The 12,068-nt window shown below is 39.9% G+C and overlaps 1 protein-coding gene across 8 annotated transcripts in view; it reads right to left on the minus strand.

Annotated features, from left to right (window-relative positions):
• Sox102f (transcription factor Sox102F) overlaps positions 1-12,068 on the minus strand; it is a 395,175-nt gene that overhangs the window by 47,540 nt on the left and 335,567 nt on the right. For all 8 annotated transcript variants that reach the window (XM_076443795.1, XM_076443809.1, XM_076443800.1 and 5 more), the window contains one exon: positions 8,123-8,851. In XM_076443795.1, coding sequence (XP_076299910.1) covers positions 8,123-8,851 — 729 coding nt within the window. The remainder of the gene's footprint in view (positions 1-8,122; positions 8,852-12,068) is intronic.

Genomic DNA, 12,068 nt, shown 5'->3' on the forward strand with positions numbered 1-12,068 from the left:
ACGGTTAAATTTGCAGTTCACCAGCCGATAATTAAATTCACGCGACCAGGATATCTTTTTCTTTTTAAAAATTCAAGAATGTCGATGTACATTCAATTTATTAACATTATTACAGAAAGATAGAAACTGTTAAATCAATGCAGACAATTTTTACTTAGCACAAAGATCCGCAGTCTAATTGTATCATTAATTTTGTGTTTATTTGGAATAATAATTAAATTCGCGCGACCAGGACATCTTTTTCTTTTTAAAAATTCAAGATGTCGATGTACATCCAATTTATTAAGATTATTACAGAAAGATAGAAACTGTTAAATCAATGCAGACAATTTTTATTTTGCACAAAGATCCGCAGTCTAAATGTGTCATTAATTTTGTGTTTATTTGGAATAATAATTAAATTCGCGCGACCAGGACATCTTTTTCTTTTTAAAAATTCAAGATGTCGATGTACATTCAATTTATTAACATTATTATAGAAAGATAGAAACTGTTAAATCAATGCAGACAATTTTTACTTTGCACAAAGATCCGCAGTCTAATTGTATCGTTAATTTTGTGTTTATTTGGAATAATTTTAATTTAAAGGGTTCTCTAGAGGTGTTTAAGATTTAGGGTACTTGAGTTTGTACAGCAGTAGGAAGAACTGAAGTACAGTTTGATTTTTCAAGGTTCGTGAAATGAATCGGACGTGACATTACGTGCATAGAATTTTTGCAGAAGTTTTCTTCGCTTTGCAAAAAAATCGATCGGTGCATTTGATTAGCGCACGTGTCTCCATCTACGCTGCTTCTCTCCTCGAGTATCTGCTCATGAATAGTGACACTGGCCTAATTCGCTTCCTATCAGTCCTACTGCCTTGCTTCACAGTGAACTTCCATCGATTCGCGCTGTACAAATGAACATTATGCATTTATAAGATCGAAATTGTCTCCTCCGTTCGGACGTAACAGTGATGAAGATCTGATGTTTGGTAAAGGAGATAGTAAATTTCGAGTACACTGCCTGCACAATTCGTTAAATTGTGGATATTCGAAAAATTAGGTATACTGGAGGATAGACTGAAGATTTCGTGTCTTTGATATTAATTTAGTATTAATTTCCTTTTTTAATAGTACTAATGAGCTGAAAATATGAAGTGATCTTTCTACCGTTTCACATTTGACCTCCTCGTTTATTGAGGAATGTTAAAATTAAACTGTCACTCTCTGGTATCACGAGCTTAATTTTTATGTTCGAGATATTATTTTATCCTCGATGTCACTCATTTTATAAAAAGCTTTTTCGTTTATTTTATACAATTACTAATTTCATGACAGACACGAACGTGTCGCTATGGCAGGTTCTTTAAAAAATATTTTTAGATCCTCTAAAGATTGATATATTTAACCATAAAGTTTCAAATTGATATAATTATTAGTTTACTTTTGAAAAATTTCCAAAAAACATAATCACATGTTTGACCACCAAATCGGCTCCAAGATTCGTCAAACTAGTTGGTCATCTTTAGGAATTAATTGTAGGAAAACCAATTGATATATCGTTAAAAAACCTTATGCATTATATTTAGGCAAGATTCAAGATTGTAAACAAATTTTTATAACATGCTAGATTTAGTGGTTTTTATTACAAATGGAGTTGATTGAACTTATGACTTGATGTACACTTAAAAATGGTTAAAAGCCACACAAAATTATTAGATCATCAATCGATTCACAAATAACTCCTCCATCACTAAAATCTGATTTTTAAAAGACTGTCTTAAAAGACTGACGATGCATAAACTATTAACAATCTCCCGTCAGTCACGAAAACCGAAGCAACCGTGAAACCTCTTTCGTTCCGCGTCCAATTTTTCACGGATTAATACTTCACGTAATGAAATATCCATTCGCAGATATAAGTGGCCGGGTAATTTGAATTCGGATCTTAATACCGAAGGAGAAACCAAAATTAGCGTGGGTTCCCCCGTTTTTAGCCGCGGCGTGACTCGTTCTACCGTGGATTTAACAAAACTGCAGGAGTATTCGATTCTCGTCCACGTTCCCAGCGTTGTTTCTGCAGGCATCATTAAATCCGTCATCCAGCGGCGATGACTACCCGAAAACCATCGAAGAATCCCCAATGACTTTTCGTCGAATGCCTTACGTACGTCACGATTATCGAAGCACTGCAATTTACTCGAAAAACGCGGATACGGATCGAAAATCGAATATGTGCTCCGAAATGCAATCTGCTATTATGTTTTTAATACAATAGTAGATTGTATTCATTTATGGGAAGAACGACAGTAAGTATAATTTAAAACTAGATTTAACAAAAGTTAAATTTAACCAAATTATATTAAAATTTAATTAAATAATCAACCGAATATGGATCTCTATATGTAGATCTCGTAAAATCAAAGCACTATAACTTCATTAATGAAACCGCAGATAGAAGCTTAAAATTTAGCACAGTGAATACTACTTTAACCCTTCTGATAAAAATTGTGCAATTTACTCGAAAAACGCGGATACGGATCGAAAATCGAGTGTGTGTACCGTACTATTACGCTCTTAATACAATAGGTTGCAGATTTTATGCATTTGTGGGAAAAATGAGTAGGTATAATTTAAAACCGGATTTACTAAAATTATGTTAAAATTTGATTAAATAATCAAACTAAGTGCCGAATATGTACCTCTATAGATACCGTAAAATCAAAGCACGATAACTTGATTAATGAAACCGCAGATAGAAGCTTAAAATTTAACACAGTGAATATACTACTTTAACCCTCTCGATAAAAATTAATTTATGATTAGTACTACAAGCGGTGGAAAATTTGGACCTTTCACAAAGATCCAAGGTTTCCTGATTGCTATAGTCGCTCGGAATGTTTGCTGCAGGTGTAGCTAGTATTTTCGAGTGCGGTTCTCCCGCTATTCGAGGGACGACCGAGTCCAGAGAATTGAATGTATTCCAAAAAGCCGGCGAACGTCGGGTAGCGTAAGTGCGAGTTGTCGTACAGTTGGCTGAATTTTGGAAGAATTTTGGCTGGCACGATTCTGTCCGCTCGTTCAACGTTGCCAACCTGGCTTTACTTCCAACGATTGCTGCCTCGGTTTTGTTAGCGGCCGGCCATTTTTACGAACCGATCCGAATACGCGATACTCGAAGTTGCGCTAACGACTATCCCGATTAAACGTGTTGCTTCGATCGACTATTCACAGTTGACAAATCGGAAGTGTTTGTATCAAGGACTTTATCACGCTCGTGCGCCTGTTTTTATCATTCTGTATGCAAAATAAAAATTTTTTGAATTTATATTAGACTGCGAATCTTTATGCAATTTCCTAATTTCGTCCTTTATTCTTTAATCATTGAATCGAGCGTAAAATTTCTTAAAATATATTGTCTGCTTTTGTTATTAGACTCTTATTAACCTTTGTTTACCAATCGTTTGAGTTTGAACACGTTTCCGGAGTCATTCCCTCTGCGTTAATTGATTTTCCCGCCGCATATGATTAGATATTTATAAATTCTGATCTGTCACCGCGAGTCGAGCAATTAGAAGAAACCGTGCAAAATCAATTAATTCTAAATACATATTTGAAATTTAATATGTAGATTTCATATCGCGGACTACATATAAACATGTATTCCGTTGCACAACCACTCCTTTCGTATTATTAACACTTGTTTTAGTCGTAAACTGTTTGTTGTGTAGGAATATTTTAAAAAATCTATGATCCACAACTAACGAATTGATCAATTTTTCAATGCCAACAATTGAAGACATTGATCCAAAAACCTGACAAGTTCATTATTCAGTAAAATTGTACTTATTAAAGCTGTTTCACATGTTCATTTGCACACGGAGCTATTTTTAACATATCTTCCGACCTAGAATAATAACTTATTCATTTTATGCACACGAAACTGCTATATCTCGTACAATACGTAAATGTTTATCAATTTACTTTAAAGTTTTGTGACGTACCCAGTTTTAATTTCAATTAACAAATTGCCAGAACTATAAGGAACAATAACAATGTCTGTGGTGATCATAATGAAAGAAGAATTGAAGAGGAATTATACAGAGGGACACGAGAATTCCCTGGAAAGGTACAGCGAGCGGAATCAATGAGACTGATTGTCGCAGACAATCGCATCTTTATTTGTTGTATCGGATTGTACGCGGAACGGTTCGAAATCGGCGCGGAATCTGCAATTAGCCACGTGCGGGATAATCTTTACTCTGTATTCTCGACTTTGTACATACATTGTGTGCACAGTGGGAACGGAAAAACCTCGACATCGCAGTCGTCCCGATACAAAGAATCAATTCATTGACGGACCTGATTACATACGGCAATTATTATTACGTGACCGTGCGATATCGTTGAATATAGACTAATCGTTCGTTATCATTAACTTACACAGACGCCACACGGACACCAGACGATAACTGCGACCGGTTTGATTTCTTACCGACGCGACGGTTCTTCGAGTCGTTTGTAGTCAATGGATAAACGTTCCCCGCCTTTATTAACTGTGAGTGATTTTTAAACAATTAGAACTCTCGTGAATATTCATTGTAACTTCCTCCGGCAGCAAAATGTTGCTCGCAGTCAATGGAGAAACCATCCTCAGCTGACTAATCGTTAAGACTGTCGTGAATATTCATTGTTATTGTCGAGGATCATTAAAGCTTTTTGTCGTGAACATCGGAGTGACTTTCCCGGTCGACAAAGTGGTGCTGCAACTTTATCTTATTCTTTAGTTTGCTTTGTGAAATTGCACAACTGTGTCTTGAATAATGAAAATCAATTCTTCAAAGTATTGCAAAAATTTTCCTAGTGAATTTTAAGACTTAAAAATTGTCTTTATATTTTGTTTTGGGGCTGCAGTCACGATTTGTAGATCAAAGATGGCGGCTTCAGTGGCGACGTCGAAGTTCAAGTACAATAACTAATTTTTCAAAAGATTTTAATATTATGTACGAGTAATTACGAATGTCAAATAATCATTTTCACGTTTCATTATATTTATCTTAATCCATTCCAGGACTACGCCGTGAAAGATGGCTGCCAGCAGCCTCAAACTCGAAGAATAAGAGAAGCTGAATTTTTGAACGTTATTTCGAGGGGATACAGAATAAAACGGTTTGTGGAATTATGAGTGGGAACAGCCGATATTTCATTCCCCATTTTTCGGTCGCATCAGATCGCTTATCGTCTTCCGAGACATGTTTCTTTGTCTCGGGCCGAGAAGTCAGATATTTTCGGGCTGACTGTGTGTGGACCCCTTGTTTTTTTGCCCGGCCCCTCTCCAATCTTCCGACTTCCTTTTCGCCCCGGTCGCTTTGTATTTCGGATGGATGTTCGGTAACGAAGAGTCGGTTTACGACGCGGAATCTGTGGATCTTGTCGTTCCCTTCGAACAATGGACGCTTTTGTGGGCCATTCGCGGGGCCAAAAAGCGAGGCCGAGGTTCTTATTCACGATCATTCTCTCTCGAACCAGAAACGGACAAAAATGGTCTCTGCCACTGTTTATACAGGGGGATTCTGGGAACTGGGACAAGTTGCTGCACTTTTTTATGTAAAAATCATATGTCGTAATACGTCCTAACTTCCTATGACCTATCACATTATGACCGCCAGGTGCAATTGCACTTTATTCTTTAATGCAACCCAATTTTTTTTATTAAACCAATCGATTCCTTTTATTATCCCACGTATAAGTACTAATGCAAGATCATCGAAATGTCAATAGTTCAAGAGATATTTAACATTTTGTGTCAAAACAAACACGGCATTATTTCCTACAATTCTTATCGAGAGCTTGCATACTTTTCACCACGCTTGTATTAACTTGCCTTGTTGTTGTTGTATGCGTCAAATCTTGTAATCGAATTCTAAACCTCTTCCCATAGTCCAATCTTGCTGAAATTTTGTATACACACTTGTTTCCGATAACAATAAAAGTAGAAAACAAAATATATAAAAGAAACTTTTTAAAAACCACGCTTATATTAAAATGCACTAAAAAGGAGAAGATAATTTTTTTCCAGTTAAATGATTAATATTTTTCTCCATAATTTTAAGCATTTGGTTACAAAATTTCTTCTGTTATAAAATTAGTGTCGGAATAGATAGAAAAATTTAATATAAATTTAAATAAAATCATAACATTAGCGACTATAAAAATAAAAACGTGGAGCGCCCACGAAGATTTATAAGACTTATTTTTATAGTCACTAATGTCACGATTTTATTTAAATTTATATTAAATTTTTCTATCTATTATGACACTGATTTTATAACAGAAGAAATTTTGAACTAATTACTCAAAATTTTGGGAAAAAATATTATTAATCATTTAACTGGATTCGGTATTTTATGGAGACCCAGGGAAAAAAATTTGAAGTGCATTTTAATATAAGCGTGGTTTTCAAAAAGTTTTTTTCGTAGTAAAGTACGTTTCCGACATAAATATCGCGTGAAGTATTCAATCATACGACATATGAGTTTTTATCTATCATTTTTTTTTTCTATTTTTACTTAAAATAGAGCAGTAACTTGTCCGACTTCCCAGAATCACCCTGTATAGCCATCAACTTTATCACAACTTCCGAAACGGGGCCGAATAGAAAGGACCTTCTAACACATTGTTCAGATGGAAATATTTAACTCCATTTAGATTTTTGCCGACAAATTTCTGTAACACTAGATACGTGAGCTGTCACGCGTAGAAACGGGGACTCAAGTTTAGAAATCTTTAATATTTTACACGAATTTTATACATGAACCCACATCGAACAGAACACGAATTTGTAGCTTTTTTCAACAGATCTGATAGGTTGAAGATGATGCATAAAATCCGCAGTCTATTAATGAAGTTCCTGCCTCATAATTCAACTCTACTTCCGCCGAGCAACAATAACGAAGAGCTCGCAAACAAATTAGCAGAAACGATTCGAAGAACCGACAGAGGCCTGACGTAGAATAAAGTGGAACTCGGTGACGAGGATAAACATCTGGTCTTCCACTTTCTATCTTCCAGCGACGATAAAAAACGTCAATGCACGACGAAGATGATGCTATTAGAGTGAAGAATAACATTCGAAGATAAACGCTATACTGGGTGATGGAAAAATAAGACCTCTTTTGTTATCCTCGAGATGAACGTCTCGCCAAACTATTCGAGACACTCTGTACTGCTCGAGACAATAAATTCGGTGCTCTAAGCCCAGTCGAAAGACAATTTTTCTGCAGTGAATCCGGGGATTGTGGCCGGTCGTCTAAGAATAGATCTTCAAAGAAGCAGCAATTTCTTTCTGGGGGCCGTTAGGCGATAATCGTCGGCGACGATACGACGACCAGGGCCGAGGCTCATTTTTTTCGGCTATATTTACCAGTTATGTAAAGTATAGTGAGTGCGTGATAGCGTTCGGAAGACAACGGGCCAGATTAATACCGGACGATTGCGACACTTCGAAGCCACGGTTTTCAGTAGGAGCACAATGTCGGCTAATTAGAAGGAGATGGGTTACGCAATCGATGTCGAGTGTCGTGCAGGTGAAGCTGCACTCGATTTTGCCACGTGTTACACGCGAGACCGTGTATCATTTGCATAAGGGAAAACGATACTGCGCGGGAGAACTGGGTATAGCAATCCTGGCTAATTGCTAGTCCTTGGCAACACTCTATTCCTGACAGTGTCACTAGTTCCAATTCGTCGAACGCTAAACAGTATTCTCGATCCTTTTAGATTTCTCCAAATTATGCTTTTCAGGTTGTAGAATGAGTGTTTCTGAGAGTAAATAGAAGAATTATTTCGTAGATATAATTATTCCTTTGACGGTCCAAATTATTTGAAAATAACACATTTGAATTGAGCACAAAATAAAAATCGTTTCTCAATGTTTCTCGTCGGACAAAAATAATACAGCATTTGAAATGGTTATTCGTTATCTTCTTCCAAATATGCCGAAACCTGTCCAGCACCATGGCCGACAACAAAATGAAATCCAACCGCTCCGACAATTCGCTACGTCCGCCAAAGCCAACCCAGTTAGCCTAATCCACCAACAAGCGAAACACCCGAAAACCCCATAAAACATCAGAACTAACCAGTGAGCGTTGTGTCCGGTCGGCGTGGACGACGGGGGCGGGCTGATCCGCCTGTTGTTGGCGGTGTCGTCCTGCAGCGAAAGGGACTCGCTGTTCATCTTGCAGGTTAGCCTCTTGAGCACGTCGTCCATGGATCTCTTGCTACCTGGCGTGACGCTGCTTCCTCCGTTATTGTTATTATTATTTTGCGTAACGGTGTTGTTGTTGTTGTTGTGATGAGGATGATTAGGGTAATAGGGGTCAACGGTGAGCGGCGTTGGTGGAGAGCCGCACTCGGACGAGCTGGCTGGTTCGACGACACCACCGGACGAAGAGGACGTGTTCGTGTGGTGATGGTGGTGATGATGATGATGGTGGTGGTGGTGGGGATAGTGGTACGGTGCGAGGGTGTCCTGGTGTCCGTGGACGATCCTCTGTCGTTTGCTTGTTCGCAACGAGTTCGACGAGGGCGATGGCGAGTCCCTCAGATCCGGCTCGCTGATCGTCGCTGGTGACGAACAGCCGGATGACTCGCAATCACCTCCCCTCTGGTGAGGATAGCACTCCTCGATGATGCCGACGGGAGTGCTCGGATCCTCTTCGCCGACGGCTATCTCGCCACCGGGACCACCGGTCACCGACGAGGTCGTGTCCTCCTCCTCCTCGTTGGCGCCTGCCACTGTACCCGTGCCGCCCCCGCCCTCCGATAGCTTCGTTGGTGGTGACTTCCTCTTTGAGGACATCCTCAATCTGAAAGGGAAAACCACCTGGTCAGAGCCTGCCACATCACGCGAACAACGATTTTCTGATCTGTCCTAGTGCACACTTAAACAATAACCAACAGTTCGAATTTCCTTCAGTTCGTCTTTTAATTAATCAATTGTAGTCATTGTCATCAATCTCCCGATGATGGAAGAACGATCTCTGCACTGACATTTAAGTGCAATAAACAAAACGAGTTTCACTATTCTTATTGGATTTATGTAAAAATTTAATATATCAAAAGTATATTGACATTTTTAGATTTCTTTGAATTTTTTAAATGCAAATCCGCTAATGCAAACGCTTTAGCAAATGCTAAATCTAGTTAGCTAGTTAGTACAGATCGGTTTTGATTGTTTTGAGGTTTCAGAATAACGCAGAGTAATTATTGTTCAATTGCTTACATCATTGCATAAATTATTCGATTTATCTTGTAGTGTATCATATTTAATGTTTGCCACGGGCTGTGTCTCTTACAATTGACACAGCGAATGTTTATTTCGCATCGCTAGACTACACATTAGCTAGCGTCTCTATCGGAGCCGGAGGCTGCTACAGTTTCTTTCGAAGCGGTTTTCATCCGTCCCCGATCGTTTTTGTTGTTTTTATGACAATTACGCAGTATAAGGAGCACTTTGTTTCCTCGTGTTCCGCGGAGTCTTGCGCAACCGTCGCAACAAAGTCGAGTTACACGTCCGCGGCCGCTTATATTCTTCGCGTGTCCCGATCAGGAATCTCGTTACAATACATAATGCGCGATGGTTCACGGTAGCATATGTCACGGTTAATGGCACGCTGCCGACAATCCGTTGTAAATCATTCTCCGTGGACAAACGGCCCGGCAACCCAAGGACTTTGAGTTACGGCTATCCTCTAACTGGGCAACCACGGAAAATCGTCGGTGGACAATTAAGCCCTTCTTCTGCGCCCGGGCTCGCTCGATCATCTTTGTAGATCTGCTTTTTAGAGCGAGATTCTAGGACTGCCTCAGGGCTGTCTCTTGGGGATGACTGTTACGATTCTTTTAAAACTGTTTGCTAGGACTGTCTTTTAGAAATCTGTCCTTTAGTTTTGAAGAAGTCAGTCTTTAAGGATTGTCGTATAAAAGCCTCTCTTTTAGGTCTGTCTCTTAGATCTGTCTTCTAGAAGTCTGTCTTTTAGAACCCTGTCTTCTAGAAGCCTGATTTTTAGGCCTACCTTTTAGAAGCCTGTCCTTCAGAAGCCTGTTTTTTAGGTCTGTCTTTTAGAAGTCTGCCTTTTAGAAGCCTGTCTTTAAGTCTGTCTCTTAGATCTGTCTTCTAGAAGTCTGTCTTTTAGAACCCTGTCTTCTAGAAGTCTGTCTTTTAGGTCTGTCTTCTTGAAGCCTGTTTCTTAGCTCTGTCTTTTAGAAACCTCTCTTTTAAGTCTGCCTTTTAGAAGCCTGTTTTTTAGGTCTGTCTTTTAGGTCTGTCTTCTAGAAGTCTGTCTTTTAGGTCTGTCTTCTTGAAGCCTGTTTCTTAGCTCTGTCTTTTAGAAACCTCTCTTTTAAATCTGCCTTTTAGAAGCCTGTTTTTTAGGTCTGTCTTCTTGAAGCCTGTTTCTTAGCTATGTCTTTTAGAAACCTCTCTTTTAACTCTGCCTTTTAGAAGCCTGTTTTTTAGGTCTGTCTTTTAGAAGCCTGTCTTTTAGGTCTGTCTTTTAAGTCTGTCTTTTAGAAGCCTGTTTTTTAGGTCTGTCTTTTAGGTTTGTCTTTTAGAAGCCTGTCTTTTAGAAGCTTGTCTTGTGGAAGGCTGTCTTCCAGGTCTACCATGTAGGACCCTCTCCAGAAATCAAAGATCATCCCCGACGGAGGACTAAACGGATTTCAAGGATGGAGCAGCAAAGTGTGTCTGCGGAGAGGTTGTCTCCTTACCGTCGACCCTTCGGGACCCCCCCGTCTGTACTCCATCTGTCGTTAATTTGTCGGGGCTGGCCGTAGCCCTGGTCCACTCATTTCCGTCTACAAATTACCAAATCTAAATCTAAATCGTGAATGGAGGCGAGACGTCGTCGTCGGCTGCCGAACCAGCAGCATCCGTGCCGCGATACCCGATTACGTAATCGCGACATGAGGCGCAGTAATTAAGCGCGATTATTGAGCGTGGAATTATTATTGTTGTACGCGAATGTCGTAATCCCTCTTTCTATCAATCGGCCAAGATCGGAGAGTCGAGGGACGCGAGGGGAGACGCGAATTTACGCGTCGGGAGGATTATCTTGCGGCGCGGAGCTGGGAAGCTGAGGTTGCGAGGTCAGCTGAGGCAACTATGCTCTCCGACTTGCTCCCGAAATCTTCTAATCGATGCGAGCGAGGTTCGTCATACCTTCGTGGGAAAATTAATCAAATTCATTGTAATTCAATACGATATTCATTGGAGGATTTTCTTCACTCACAAAAAATCAAAGGACATAGTAAACCAATTTTTTCATTGACCTTATAGATTTTTTTCTCATTATCAAATTCATTATAATTCAATTCTAAATTTATTCTCTCGAAGAATTGAAGACGTAGTAATCTAATTTTGCAAAACCAATTTTTCCATTGGCATTTTTAATTTCTTCTCATTATCAAATTCATTATAATTCAGTTCTAAACTCAATCTCACACGCTAGGTCATGGAACGACTTCCTGACCTCCCAAACAATCACGTAAATCAAGTTTTCAAAGCACGTAGTGGAGAAAATCGCAGAAAATCCGCGCGTCAGATTCGTGGAACGTGAATCCGACGAGAGCAACGTTCCGGGCATTCCCCGCGTTCCGTGAATTTGCGGAAATCGCGATTTTCCTCGGCGCATCGTCGAACAAAGCGTGCAGCGCGCTCGCGCGGTTGCGCCACAATGCACTCGTCGTTGCATTTTCAGCCGGGCGCGGCGTGCACGCGTGACCGGGCCTGCTTTCTTTCTCTCGCGGGATGCAGCAGCGGGTGCACCGATGTTACGCGTGCACCGATGCACGCCCGTCACACGGGAACACGTGTTCTCATCCCGTTGCGTCGGATGCAGACGCACGCTTGCACGAGTTCTGCACACACGCCCGAAAAAGCCACGTACCCTGATAAAGTAGCAGAGCTTCGGCGATAAATCGACCGTCCCTTCGAGACGAGGAAAGAATTGTTGCCGGTTAACTCGCACGCTGACCGAATAACAAGTTCCAGGCCCCGGGAAGATTGGAAACGTTGATGGACTC

Source organism: Lasioglossum baleicum, chromosome 2, assembly GCF_051020765.1.
Source record: "Lasioglossum baleicum chromosome 2, iyLasBale1, whole genome shotgun sequence".
NCBI classification, from domain to species: Eukaryota; Metazoa; Arthropoda; class Insecta; order Hymenoptera; family Halictidae; genus Lasioglossum; species Lasioglossum baleicum.